Source organism: Falco peregrinus, chromosome 7, assembly GCF_023634155.1.
Source record: "Falco peregrinus isolate bFalPer1 chromosome 7, bFalPer1.pri, whole genome shotgun sequence".
Lineage (NCBI taxonomy): Eukaryota > Metazoa > Chordata > Aves > Falconiformes > Falconidae > Falco > Falco peregrinus.
This window is the reverse complement of record NC_073727.1, coordinates 17,789,133-17,803,334: the sequence shown is the minus strand read 5'-3', so window position 1 is coordinate 17,803,334 and position 14,202 is coordinate 17,789,133. Positions and strand designations below refer to the sequence as shown.

Genomic DNA, 14,202 nt, shown 5'->3' with positions numbered 1-14,202 from the left:
CAGTGCTCAACCCCTACCCAAGTTGCTCAGTTTGCTGGTGCCAGCTGAAGTTCTACAGCAACACATCCCACCCTCCCAGCTGTATGCCATGCTGGTCCTGCACCCGCAGCACTCAGCTGGGGTGTTTGCCTAAGGGAATATACCCGATCTTCCCCTGCTCCCTGGCCCTGCTTGTCCCCCCTGCCTGTGCCTGTGTGGGGCTGGGCCCACCCTACTGCAGAGGAACACACCATGGACCAAAGCCTGCTGTGATGGGGGCTGTGCTGTCGGGGAGGGGGGCTGTGCCGCAGGAGACAGACAGACCCTTGGACAGTAGTTTTATTTCCCAGCGGTGCCAATGCTTGAGCCTGCCTTCAGGGAAGGGGTGCACAGGGTGCTGGCAGCATTGAGCACAGTCAGTACCCACCCAGCCTGGGGACGGCCAGGACCCAGTCCATGGGGCTGGTGGTGCCCCACAGACAGTGACCAGGGCACGGATCTTTGTGCCAGTGGCAGATGAGAGCTCTGTGGATTGAGGGTCTCCCTGCTCAGTGCTGCAGTCCCCCTCACTCTGCAGGGATGCCCATGGTGCTGCACTTGTCACTGGTGCCTCCCAGGGAGTCCCCAGAGAGACTCTGCCCTGACAGCACGCTGCACGGGCTCTGCTGCCGGGCAGGGTGCGGCACTGCTTCAGTTGACACCTCCACCTCGATGTTGACACCTTCCCTGCAGACAAACACAGGGCCTGAGGGTAGCAGCCCGAAGCGGGATGTTGCCACATCTCTGCCCACTACAGCAGATATGGGGAAGGCTGTTAAGAAGGAGACACGCCAGTCCCCTCTGCCTCCCCAGCACAGCAGCCCCAGCTCACCTGTAGGACATATCCTGGCCCTCGCTCAGCATGCTCCCTGCAAGGGCCACTGTGCTGGCTGACTGGCTGTCCCGCTCCTTCCATGCCACCCCGGGGTGCGGGCTATGGCTGCTGCTGGGAAAGGAGGCAGTTGTGTCTGGGGCTCCGTCCTCACCTGTCCTGGGGCTGGGCAGCACCGACCACAGCTCATTCACCGGTGGAGGGAGAGATGGTGCTGAGGACCCTGTTCACAACAACTGCTCCCCATCCATGGCAGGGAGCAGAAAGGCCCTCCAGGCTCTCAGCAGGGACAAGCTGGTCCCAGACTGCTCTGAGCAGCACCCGCTTTCTCCAGGACACCAGCCTGCAGCCTCCCCACAGGGACAGAGGTGTGCAAGGTACTGGCCAGGCCAGAACCGGCACAAGTCCACAGGGAGCCCCTGGCTCTGGAGATGTCCCAGCCACAGAGGCCAGAGGCAGAACCAGGGCCTGTGCAGCTCAACGGAGGGCACAGGCCAGCAGACAGACAGTAGCACAGGACGCACGCTTGGTCAGGTTCTCCAGCTCCACCACACCGAGATCCCCAGGTGGGCTGCGGCCACCCCCACACCCCCAGCGGCTCCGAAACAGTGACAGCACCACCACCCCATAGACATAGGTGAGCACCAGGGGCACACCAACACCTGTGGGCAGACAGGCAGCTACCGCCCAGCCCCCAGCAACAGCCCCAGCTGGCCTGCCCCCCTGGGCAAAACGCTGGTGCCCCAGGTCTCAGACATCCCCCCCCCCAGAGACACTCCACTGCAGCGGCCCCCAGGCCCCAGTCCCACTGTCCCCAGCATGTGGGCAGTGCCCTCAGCCCTGGCCACTTACCCACAGTGACTGCTGTTATGATGGGAGACACAAAGAGAGAGAGGAGGACACTGCTAGTGACAGAAAGGCACTGCTGGCACCCCGACAAGCTGCTCCTCTGGCTCTGGCCCAGCACCCCAAGGAGAAGCGAGACAGGTGAAGGGCTCTGCAGAGATCTCAGCACACAGCCCCCAGGGATGGGGTCTCTTCCTGGCGCTGGCAGAGCTCTAGCCACAGCTGCCTGGACACCCCCTCCACCTCCTCAGGGACAAGCAGCCACCATAGTGCCACCACCACAGCCCAGGTGTTCCTGGAAAACAGTCCTGGACCCCTGAGACCCCTTCCTCCTTTCGCCCACCCCAACCCCCACCTCTCCAGGCTGAGAGAACCCTCACTGGCGACGGGTGCTGGGGTAGGCAGCAGAGAGGGTTCCCACCAGGAGGGACTGTGGGGGAGGCACAGACACACGCTGTGGGCAGTGGCGAGCACTGCGTGTCTGTCTGGCCCGGAGGCCATGGGCTGCCAGGCTCGGTGGGGAGTGCGACCATGGGGACTCCAGGACCCCCTGCCAGTACCTTCCTACCCATGTAGATGGGGATCCCAATGGTAATGACAGGGACAGCGATGCCTGCGATGAGGGAGATCACCATAGGCGCCCCCAGCACCATGCCCAGCTGCCACAGGATCTTCTGGGTCAGTGACCAAGGCCTCTTCCCCCAGAAGGTGCAGCCAGAGGGGCTGCGAGGACAGAGTGGGGCTGGGACAATGGTTCCTGCGCAGGGGCAGGCAGACACCAGCACAGCCCATCCTCACGCTGGGGGGAGCCCCACGGGCCCACCGGGGAAGCAGAAAGCCAGATTTCTCCACCCCAACCCTGAGCTCCAGCTGCCACCTGGAACCCCGCTGTGGGGTGCTGACAGCCGGCCCCAGGCCCCCAGCCTGGCCAGACCCAGCAGCCCTCTGCTCCCACCCCACCATCAGCCCCACAGCCCAGCCAGTCCCAAGCCTGGCTGTGCATGGACGTGGCTCTCAGCAGGGTCCCACTGCCACCCATCCTAAACCCATAGCTCCTGGCAGGGCCCCTGGCCCAGCACTGCAGCACCTCCAGCTCAGCGCCGGGCAGCTTCTGCAACCACCCCTTAAGCTCCTGTCAGTTCCTCCGCCCCAGCCCCCCAGTGGCCCCCCAACCCAGCACTGACCTCAGGAAGTGCACACCAGAGATCTCCTGCAGACAGAGCCAGCAGAAGAGGCAGCCACAGACCGTGCAGTTCATGCAGTTGCAGCTCCCGTCATTGATCTTCATGATGAACGCACTGCAGCGTGGACAGACCTTGACATCCTCAGCCTCATCTGGCGGGGGAGAAGATGAGATGAGATGGATGGGATGGGGGGGCAAGCGAGACATGACAGTGCAGGTCCACCCCCACACCCTGTCCCAGCATCACAGCCTGTCCTGTAGGTGTCACGGTGAGCCAGGCACAGCAAGGTCTCACTACACACCCCCAGCTTGACTGGCACAAGGGCCACATGCCTCCACACACAGGCAGTCAACAGGGACCACTGGGTCCTGGCTCCAGCATCCCCACAGGCAGGAAGGTACAAAGGCATCCAACTGTGCTGCTCAGCCATGCCAAATCCTTCCCCTCCTTGTTCCCACCCTGGGCCAGAGTCTCACCATGCGCCAAGTCCTCTGGGTGGACTAGCTGTGCTGAGGGGCTGGTCAGGCGGGGGGCTGGCAGCACTGGCGCACAAGGGCCATCAGGGTGCCAGGGCTGCCGGCAGTGGTAGCAGAACTCAGTACCACAGCCCTCATGCTCGCAGGTGAGGCGGGGACACTTGGCACAGCCATAGGCAATGACAGCATAGCTGTGGGAAGAAGAAAGTCCGTGTTAGGGGCTGAGGGGGCAGCGGTGCCCATGGCCATCCCTGCATCCCCTCCATGGCACAGCCAGGCCATGCAGTGGCAGGTGCCAGCTCCACACTGAGCCAGAGCTGCAGCCCCTGTAGCCAGGAGAGCCAGGAGACACTGTCACCAGGTCAGACTGCAGCACAGCCTTCCTCACCCAGCACCCACACAGTTCCCTTGGGGCCTCCTAGGCTGGCCCAGCATGGCCAAGAGCACCAACCCCAGCAGGCACACAGCTGCCTGGGCTCTGCAGCCAGGACAGGGACCAGGACATCTCTCTGAGCAGGCCCAACCCCACACGGGACCAAGCCACAAGGGGATTCAGCCTAAAAACAGCTCACGGGACACGGGCACAGTCTGCTGGGCACCAGTTCCCAGCTGGGGAAGCCCTTTGCCTCCACCACTGCGGGAAGAGGTGGGGGACCCACATGGCCCCCCTGCTCCCGGCTCTGTGCAGGGGGCCAGCCAGTCACCTGCAGTCAGGCGCAGGGCACCAGCAGGTGCTGGGGTCAGCCACCAGCAGCTGTCGCAGGAGGAACTCCTCATACTTGTCACGGAGGGCAGGCTCAGCCAGGAGGTGGTGGACATCGGTGGGCTGCAGCACGGCAGGGCAGTGCGGGCAGGCCACCTGCACACGGCTCTCGCTGACAGCGATGCGCAGGTACTGCTCCAGGCAAGCCCGGCATGAACGGTGGTCGCAGGAGGCCAGTGTGGGAAAGGCCTCGGGAGGCTGGGGCAGCAGGCACAGGGGACATTCCACCAGCTCCTCACCCTCACCCAGGGGCAGCATGATATGCATCTCCTCAGGTTCCTTAGGCTCTGGCTCCTGTTCTGGTGACATCTCCCCTCCAGCAGCCTGTGGCTTCCGCCCAAAGAAGCCCAGGAGGCGGAGGGGTCCGTGCACCCACTTGGGCCGCTCCATGGTGGCCCATCAGGGTGGCAGCCAGCTGCTGTTGGGCTACAGAGGGCAGCAGGGAGGTGCCAACCCCCGCGTGGCCGCCACGGCTGAGCTCCTACCTGGGCCTCAGAGCCAGCAACCTCCTCACAGACAAGAGCTGAACCATCTCCAGCTGCAGTTGGTGCGCTCAGCCTGCAAAGGAACCACATGTGAGAGCAAGCTCTGGGCCCTGGCTGTGGGAATGGGCCCCCAGTACCCATGAGACCCCACTACCGCCCTGCCGGACCCCAGAGCCATCCACCGGCTGCACCACGGAAAGCATCCCAGCAGCTCTGGGACAAGCCAAGACCCGCAGTGCTCCTCGCAGCCCCTAGGCCAGCCCAGTCCCAGCCATTCATCCCTGTTGGGTCCAGGACAGTGGAGCCAACCCTGCCAGCAGTGCCCTGGCCCCAGCACAAGCCCTTCAGCATGGGGACCTGGCCCCTGGCCCCAGCTGGGGCTGTTCCAGATCCTCTCTCCTCTGGTGGGTCACAGCCCACAGCCCAGACCCGAGAGCTTGCCTCTCTCTGCTCCTGCATCCGCCTCCTCCTACACCTGGAACAGCTCCCACATGCTGCGCACCAGCCCGGCATGGGCAGCAGCCCACCCTGAAACGGCAAGCAATCTCCATCCAGGCACAGCTGCCGGCAGAGCCCTGTCAGGGCCCAGGACGTTGCTCACCTCCTGCACCCCCCAGCACAGCCACCCTTGAACTCAGCACATGGCCCAGGGGTCCTTGCTTGATGTCTCCAGCTGACATGCTCCCTCCCACCAGGCTGCAGGCAAGAACAAAAGCACCCAGCCTTGCGGTCCCACGATCACATCCTGCCTGGTCAGTGCGACCATGGTCACCCCCAGCCCCACGTTGGCCCAAAGGCCCCAGGTGGCAGTGCCAAAGCTGACCAGTCTCATGCTGAGCTTGGGCAATGCAGCCACAGCCTGTCTCCAGCCATCCACATGCCCTGAGCCAGCTTTGTTCTGTCCGTCCCACCCTGTCTCCTTCAGTTCAGCATCAAAATTCAAAGACACAGGACCTCCCAAATGCCCTGAGGCAGGGAAGACAGTGGTCTTTGCAAGGAAGGCAGTGGCAAACACTATGACAACTGGTTTGGCACTACAATAATCACACCCCTCACCTCCCCCACCCCAAGTCTGTGTGGCTCTGCTCTCCAAGAAAAGACATGACTGAAGCTCTGACTTTGCAGGAGTTCAAGTGCCCAAGAGCCACAGACTCAGCACAGCCGGACACCAGTGCTTACCACTGCAGACACAAGCTCCTTAGACCAGCCTGCACTGGGAAGCTCCTAGCCACTGCTAGCTGGAGGAAGCCCACAGGAAAAGTCGTGGCAAATCAAAACTGCCATCACTACTCCTCTCAGGGTTAGCTCACAGGAGAGCACAGAATGTCTCACTGCCACAGAGAAAGCACTTCCTCCACAAAGGTTGGATCCTGAACTGTCCCAGGAGGAGAGAGCTCCTCCACCTGCCCTGCAACCCAGGGCAGCAGCACCTGAAGCCTCGTGAGGAGTGGTCACTTCTGACAAATGTTTCCTCACATCCCAAGTGCTGCACTAAAACCTGCATCGCCCAAGCTGCTGCTGAATTTGTAGAAGAGACAACCAAGCCAAGGGACCCAAGAGTCCGTTAATTAAGTGACCAGAAGCCAGGTGATTACAGGAGAGAGGAGGTAAATCTGTCAGTTTTCCCTTACTTAGAGCTTACAAGTCCTAGCCATGCCATAATCTCTTCTGACAGAAGAACCAGTCCCTCCACTGGTGTCCTTGGTCTTTGCTTATCTATACCCCAGAAAGTTGCACCCTACACTTTACACCTCCATAGCATCGCTGCACCCCTCCACTCCAACAGCCTCTACTGTTTTTTGCGTTTCAGCACAACTAAACCAGGAGAAGCACTGGCATGGGAGGAGGTAGATATTAGTGACAGCTCAGGTAAGACGGAGGAGTCTGATTACATCTCCTTTGCTGGGAACTAGTAAAGTCCTGCACCATGTCACCCCAGGTGATAAGCACTTTCTGGTGAGGTGACAACTGAGGAGCTGATGGAAACCAGGCTGAGATTGAATTTAAATTGTTGTTAGAGAATGGGAGGTACCGCAGGAGGAAAGCAGGGAAGGAATGTGCTCAAACACAGAGGAGGGCAATGGGACCACTGTCTCAGGTGACTGATGGCGTCACCACAGACTCTGCTCAGCAGAACAGCAGGAGCCAGTGCCGAAGCAGCAAGAGCTGCACCGACACTGTGGACATCAGCTGTCTGACCAGCGGGGCCAGCCCGTGGTCACAGACACCCCAGGCCTGCGCAGGTCCTGCACTGGGACTACGACACCTTGACTAAATGGTCCGGGCTGCACAACACAAGCGAAGAAGCACTGGCAGGGATCTAAGCAACCCCATCCTCTGGCCCCGAGGTACCTGTCAGCAGGGAATCGTTGCTGATGACACAGCATGGCCATGGCTCCCCTGGGACTGCCACAAAGCCCAACACATTCGACTGCCTCAGAGACCTGCAAATAAACAAAACCTATCCATGAACAGGATCAGCAGCAGCAGCTCGCACAGCCAGAGTCACTTGGACACATCAGACAGCTCTTCTAATGGAGCCACAGAGAAGGCAGAACGAGTCCCATAGGTGGGGACCACATCCAGGGCACAGGTCTAGGCATCAGAGCAGATGAATATAAGATACGGCTAAGCCAGAGCAGGGCTGCTGCCCCCAACACACAGAGTTGCACAACAGCCAGCCCTGGAAATGGGCCAAACCACAGTGTGGCCGAACAAGCCCTGAGGCAGGGTAACCAGGGGCCCTTCTCCCCAAGAAGTAGGACACAAAGCCCTAGGTGTCCCCAGCCTGCACAATGCCAGGACATGGGAGACAGAAGCTGCAGGAAACCAACCAAAGCAAAGGCAAATGTGACAGCATGAGATGGCTGAGCTCCCCCAGGGGCTGCAGTGTGACTGCGCTGCATGAGGAGCTGTCACAGCTACCCTGGGGCCCAGCAGACTCCTTGCCTAGCAGGGTCAGAGCATTTCTGAGCGTCCAGGAGCTGAGCCACACAAACCGGGGGAGATTTTCTGAGAAGGGGGGGTTATGAAGCACAGGGACCTGCCAGATGAGATCAGGAGCTCCACCACGTGGGGGCCCATCACCCGCACGTGCTCCTGGCAGAACCAGGCAACAGGGCTCAGGTCTGTGGTCCTTGAATGAGCTGTGATTATGCGGGTATGACTGGCAGAGGTAACAGCCACAGAGGAGCCACTGCACGGTCATGGTGCCCCAACTGAGTTTGTCCTGCATCTGCCTCTCCTCCCATGCCTGGCTGTGGGGAGTTGGGCTACCCTTCCTCTACAGCCAGTTCCCACAGGGGTCACCACAATCACAGAATAATTCAAGGTGGAAAGGGACCTCAAGAGGTTTCCAGTACACCTTCCTGCCCAAAACGGGGTCAGCACTGGGGTTAAGGACTTTATGCCAGTTGGGTCTTGAAAACCTCCAAGGACAAAGACTGCATAACCTCTCTGGGCAACCTGATCCGTGACTGGACTTGTTCCCACTTCCCAGGACAGTACAAGGGAGCAAGACCCCGGCTGGGTGTCTCCAAAGGACGGTTTCAGTTGCCTCTGGAGATCAGACCACAGGCAGGACTGCGAGTCCCTCTCTGCGCTGCCAAGAGCTCCAGATCCCTCATACAGGCTGAAAGGATCTCAGCACCGAAGGACCAAGATGGTGAAAGACTCGAACGCTGCCAGTCATCGCTACTCATGTGTCCTGCTTCATGTCAGTTCTCCATCCTGCCTGGCCACCCTGCCCTCTTGTGCCAGGGCAACGTGGGCTCTGGACCACCCACCCCCACTCTGCTGGGATCCCCAGAGCCTCTGGAGCTCTGTAAGCCCACCGGTGCCACAGGCAGAAAAGCTGTCTCAACCTTCCACCCGCAGTGGTGCATCTCCATCGCCCTCCCGGGAACCCCGCTCCTTCAGCCCTCTCCTCTGCACGAGGCGGCCCGGGGGGGCAGCTGTATGGCCCGGGGGGGTATATAGGGTGGGGGCAGGGCTATATGGCCCGGGGGGGCAGCTATATGGCCCGGGGGGGTGTATATAGGGTGGGGGCAGGGCTATATGGCCCAGGGGGGCGAGGCAGCTATAGTGTCGGGGGGGGGGGGTATATGGGGTGGGGGCAGGGCTATATGGCCGGGGGGGGGCACCTATAGGGTCCGGGAGGTGTATAAAGGGTGCAGGCGGGGCTATATGGCCCAGGACGAAGCAGCTATAGGGTCCGGGGGGGTATATAGGGTGAGGGCGGGGCTATATGGCCCGGGGGGGCAGCTACATGGCCCCGGGGGGTATATAGGGTGGGGGCGGGGCTATATGGCCCGGGAGGGCAGCTATATGGCCCGGGGGGGTATATAGGGTGGGGGCGGGGCTATATGGCCCGGGAGGGCAGCTATATGGCCCCGGGGGGGTATATAGGGTGGGGGCGGGGCTATATGGCCCGGGGTGGGTATATAGGCTGGGGGCGGGGCTATATGGCCCAGGGGGGGCACCACTAGACGGGCGGCGGCCCCGGCGGGCGGCACAGCGGGCGCTGCCGGCCCCCTGGGAGCGGGGCACCAGGGCGGAGGGCTGGCGGTGTTTGTGCCTCACCGGGCGCGGCTGCGTTAACCTGCGCCGCCCTGCCCCGGAGCCGCTGTCCCACCGGCGCCCGCTACCGCACCCGAGACTCCGCCCCTCCCGAGGGGACCCGGCCGTGCCCATCCCCCGCCTGCCTCCCCAGCGGCGCGGCCTGGACCCCACGCCGCATGCCAGAGACGCCGGCGCGGTGCCGGGAGGGAAGAGGTTGGCAGCGGACCCGCTCCTGCTTCCGGTGCCCGGTCCGCTTCCGGGGCGCCACCGTCCGCTTCCGGCGCTTGCCCCACCCCGCTGCGGCCGGAAACGGAAGTGCCCGGTCGAGGCGGGGCGGCGGCGGCCGCCCCGGGCTGGCGGGGGCGGCTGGCGGGCCGCGGGCGGGCGGGCGGTGGGGCCGGGGCCGGCCACGATGCCCCGGCGGAAGCAAAGCCACCCGCAGCCGGTGAAGGGTGAGTGCGCAGCGGGGCAGGGGGGCGGCGGAGGCCCGGCGGTGACCCGCGGCGCTCGGTGTGTTGCAGCGGACGCCGAGGACGGCCCCGAGGAGACGGCGGGAGCGGCGCTGGTGCTGCCCGGCGACTTGCTGCTGGGCCGCGGCCTGGCCTTCGAGAAGGGACCGCCAGGTGCGTGCCGCTCTCCGGGCCCGGCAGCGGCGCCCCGCGGGAACGGCCGGCCTGGGCCCCCCCCGCTCCAGGAGCGCCGCCGGGCGGGGACGCGGCCCGGCCTTGCCGGTACCGGTTCCCCGCGCATGGCCCCATCCGGCAGCCGCCTTGCCCGGGAACGGTCCCGCCCGGTGGCTGCTCCGCCGCCGGGGGCGTTTCCCTCTCCCGGATCCCGCGGGGTAAGACCCCGACCCCCGGCAGGGGCCCGCGCCGGTGGTATCTGCCTGCCCGGCACCGATCCCCGGCGCAGACCCCCACTGAGCGCTCCCTCCCGTCAAGCCTTCCCACCCCACCCCCTGTGCGTTGTGCCCCCAGGGTTGTCCTGGGGCTGCGGGTACACCGGAGCTGGCAGCCGCCTCGCCGCATGCCGTGGCCGCCACCGGGCTCATCCCCATAGCTGCAGGGGCACGACTTTGCAGCCCACCGGGGCCTTGTCCCCATGGGGTCCTGCCCCACCGCTGCCCCTTGGCAGTGCGTGGTGTGGGGAGCTGGGCCGGGGCTGTCTCTCCACCAGCCTCTGCTTGCAGGCCCTGCGGCAAGGCCAGCCAGCACCTGCCCAGCTGGCAGCATGCTGGGCTCCAGGTCAGCTAGAGCCACAAGGCAGCCAGAGGAGCAGATGCTGCTTTGGCTCCATTAAGGTACCTCACAAGGACCAGTGGGTGCATCACTCGCTGCCCTCAATGGTGAGTGGTGAACAGAATAACATAGAAACAGAATGGCGAGATGAGGAGGGCACAGAGCCTGTGGCTCTGTCCCCTTGCTGTCTGCAAGGGCTGTGCTCCGGTGCGTGTGCTTGGCAGCCGTGCTGGGCTGTGCCCGCAGCTCCCACTCTCATGCCGAGGCACGGTCCCAGCTGCCTGGCAGATGGGGTTCTGCTCTGAGGGCTGCACTTCCCCACAGCCTGCGGCAGGGCCCAGTGGTGGGACAAAGCTCACTCGGCAGCTCTCGGAGCCAGACACGGTGAGGGCTGAAAGATGCTCTTTGCTGTCTGAAATACCTTCTTCCCGATCACAGCTGCTAGCCCCAGCCGGGGAGAAGGACCAGGCACTTCAGGGCCCACTGAGTAGGTCAGGAGAGCCATCACTGGCCATGTGCTCATCCTCACCCCGTGAGCCACACTGTCCCATGAGGGGAGCACAGACACAGCCAGACTGAGGGGACTGCTCTAGGGATGCTGTGGCACTGCTGGACTGTGGGCCCAAGCTGAGGAGGCCGGGGAGTCCCTTGGTGTGGGGCTTGAGGCAGGGTCGAGAGTTCCCCTGGCAATAGCCAGGCCCTCACAGGATGCCCCATTCTGGTGTCTGTGCTTCAGGCAGTGCTTGTGAAGGGGTACCGGGGGCTGGGAGGCCACCCTGTCCCACCACATGGGAGCAGCCTCAATCCTGCACCTGCCTGGGGTTCTGGGAGCTGGGCAGTAGTGAAGGGGTGAATCGGCCCAGGCAGCTTTCTGGGGCAGGGGGCATGTGTTGGGTCTCGCAGGCCCCGGGGCTCCAGGTCAGGCACAGCACGGGGACAGCTGGGCACAGCTTGAGACTGGTGGTGGCAAGGCTTTGGCTATATGTCGCTGCCATTCTGGCCCCAAGCACCAGCCTGGGGACACATCTGGGGTGTGGGGCCCACAGGCCAGCCTGAAGCAGCTGCAGGGTAGCAGGCTCTGCTCTTGTCATCCCTCCCTGGGGCACAGGCACTGCCTCAGGGGCTGCGGAAGGATGGGTCTGTGCCCAACCAGGAAGCAGAAGTGCCCTCAGAGCCTGGCCCAGACTTCCTCCCACTGCCACGGGACAGTGGTGCCGCGTGGGGCTGGGGAAGGTCTGTTTCCCAGTGTGATGGAGCCGGGCTGGTGCTGAGGCCCCATGGGGAGCAGGACCCAGGGCTGGGGCAGCAGAACAGCAACAGGGGGCCCGGAGCGAGCTTTATGGGCTCCCAGCTTTCCTGCCCGGGTCAGGCTGCACTCAACACCCTCCCACCGTCACTGCTTCCCACCGGCCAGGCCCACCAGTAACAGTGGGTGCCTGCCCCGCTCCTGTGCCCCTCGCCACCTGCCCTCCTTGTGCTGAGGGTATGGCCGCAGGCTGACCGCCCAGCTCGGCCAGCTGCAGGGCAGAGATGACAGTGTTACCCAAGGGGCCCAGGACAGGCCCTGCAGCAGGCTGTCAGGGCAGCTTACGGCCATGAAGCTCCTCACCCCTCTGTGGGTGGTGTGGTGGACCCCTGCAGGGTGCTGCCAGGGTGGGCACAGCTGCCTGGCCCCCCCTTCCTGTGGTCCCTTCCTTGAGGTGGACCCTGCGGGGATTGGTGGCACAAGCAGAGGGGCTGTGCCTAAGCCAGCAAGGCTGACACCGTCCCATCCCCATGGTCTTCTCAGCAGATACCCTGGTGGGAAAGATTGCCATCCCAGCATATGCGCTGAGCGACGACGACTGCTCCTCCGGGTACCAGCAGCTGAGCGTGGAGAGTGACCCTGAGGAGGGTGGGGAGCCCGGCCCTGCAGCGCTGCCCTGCCGCCAGTGTGGGCTGCAGCTGGCTGCCAGCCTAGGCCAGAGCTGCCTGCAGTGTGCCGGCACGGAAGGGGGCCGCAGCCAGCGCATCGTGTACTCCTGCCAGCTCTGCCCCTTCGCCTCCCACTACTCCAGCCACCTCAAGCGCCACATGAAGACGCACAACGGGGAGAAGCCGTTTGCGTGCCCGCAGTGTGCCTACGCCTCTGCCCAGCTGGTGAACCTGACCCGACACCTGCGCACGCACACAGGGGAGAAGCCGTACCGCTGCACGTGCTGCAGCTTCGCCTGCAGCAGTCTGGGGAACCTCAAACGTCATGAACGAGTCCACAGCCAGGACAAGCCCTTCCAGTGTGCTGCCTGCGACTATCGCTGCAACCAGAGCCGCAACCTGAAGCGGCACATGCTCAGCCACCGCCTGCCCGAAGGCGAGGGGCCGCACCGGCGGGACAAGGACCCAGGTAAAGAGAGGGGGTGTGGGGGGGAGGGGAGAGCTGCTGGGGGGCTCTCTCCCATGGCACAGCCCCAGGGCTGGCGAAGGGCCAGGATGCGCATCCTGCCATCAACCTGTGCCCAGCGTGGCACCATGTGCCACCAGCCTCAGCCAGGGCACTGTCACCCCAGAGCCCACAGCTTGTCACAGAGCTGAGCCCTGCCAGCACTGCCTCATCCCGCTCACAGCCCTGTTTTGTGTTTTTCCCGCAGAACCGCTGCTGCCAGAGCTGAGCCTGCACGTGGGCAGCAGCAGCGGCCCCTTCCTGCCTGGCTGCACTCGGCTGCGGGGCGAGGAGGCAGCCGCGCTGCCCGAGCTGCTCTTCCCCTTCACATGCCGCATGTGTGGGCTGGTGCTGGACGACGGGTTCGCCCAGGATGAGGGCCTGGCTGAGCAGGTCTGCGGGCGCTGCAGCCTGGCGGTGCTGGGCACCGAGCCGGGCGCCAGCCCTCGCAAGGGCACTGGGGACAAAGGCTTTGCCTGCAGCCTCTGCCCCTTCGTCACCCACTACCCCAACCACTTGGCACGGCACATGAAGACACACAGTGGGGAGAAGCCATTTGCCTGCCCGCTCTGCCCCTACGCCTCCGCCCACCTCGACAACCTGAAGCGGCACCAGCGAGTGCACACAGGCGAGAAGCCCTACAAGTGCCAGCTCTGCGACTACGCCTGTGGCAACCTGGCCAACCTCAAGCGTCACGGGCGCATCCACTCGGGTGACAAGCCCTTCCAGTGCAGCCTCTGCAACTACAGCTGCAACCAGAGCATGAACCTGAAGCGGCATATGCTGCGGCACACGGGTGAGAAGCCCTTCCAGTGCCGGGACTGCCCCTACACCACTGGCCACTGGGACAACTACAAGCGCCACCAGAAGATCCATGGCCACACAGCCGAGAGCTGGGTAAACCCACGCAATGCCAAAGCCCTCCTGGCCCCTCCAGCCGTGGGCACGGCCCTGCCCTGAGACAGCACTTAGCCCAGCTGCAGGGGTGCCCAGCCCTGCATCAGGCCCGGGGTGCCTCGGCCCCCGCCCTCCCTGGGGGAGGGATGGGCAGCAGACTCCAGGGGGGCTCGGGGCTGCCTTATGTGGGTGCACCGGGGTCTCCAGCAGCCCTCGCCTGCCTGGGCAGCGTGAAGCCACAACCAGCAGCTTGGGTTCCAGGCTCAGGTGCCTGGCCCAACGGCGGTGGTGCCATGTCCCCAGGCACCCGCGGGGTGTGGTACCTGCCTGTTCCTGCCTGTTGGAGCCTTCCTCTGCCAGAGTCTGGGGAAAAGGGGGGAGGGGGGAACAGGACTGGTTCCATGGCTGTTTCCATGCTGGTCAGTGTAATTTATATTGTGTATAAATGCATTAAACGGTCAGTTTTGTTATCTGCTATTCTCCC

The 14,202-nt window shown here is 63.8% G+C and overlaps 2 protein-coding genes across 2 annotated transcripts; one reads left to right on the top strand and one right to left on the bottom strand.

Moving 5' to 3' along the window:
• Positions 1-200: 200 nt before the first annotated feature.
• On the bottom strand, positions 201-8,548 carry LOC101913654 (E3 ubiquitin-protein ligase RNF19B-like). The gene is made up of 9 exons (XM_055811264.1): positions 6,957-8,548; positions 4,061-4,677; positions 3,357-3,547; positions 2,881-3,031; positions 2,258-2,419; positions 1,703-1,818; positions 1,375-1,512; positions 851-1,043; positions 201-705 (listed from the first exon to the last, which is right to left on the bottom strand). Exons 2-9 carry the CDS (start codon positions 4,507-4,509, stop codon positions 546-548), a joined length of 1,560 nt encoding a protein of 519 aa, XP_055667239.1. The 5' UTR covers positions 4,510-4,677; positions 6,957-8,548; the 3' UTR covers positions 201-545.
• Positions 8,549-9,055: 507 nt separating this feature from the next.
• ZNF513 (zinc finger protein 513) lies at positions 9,056-14,188 on the top strand. The gene is given in 4 exon segments (XM_055809419.1): positions 9,056-9,548; positions 9,551-9,787; positions 12,195-12,785; positions 13,030-14,188. Coding segments are annotated over 4 exon segments (1,788 nt in total). The 5' UTR covers positions 9,056-9,340; the 3' UTR covers positions 13,782-14,188.
• The last annotated feature ends 14 nt before the right edge of the window (positions 14,189-14,202 follow it).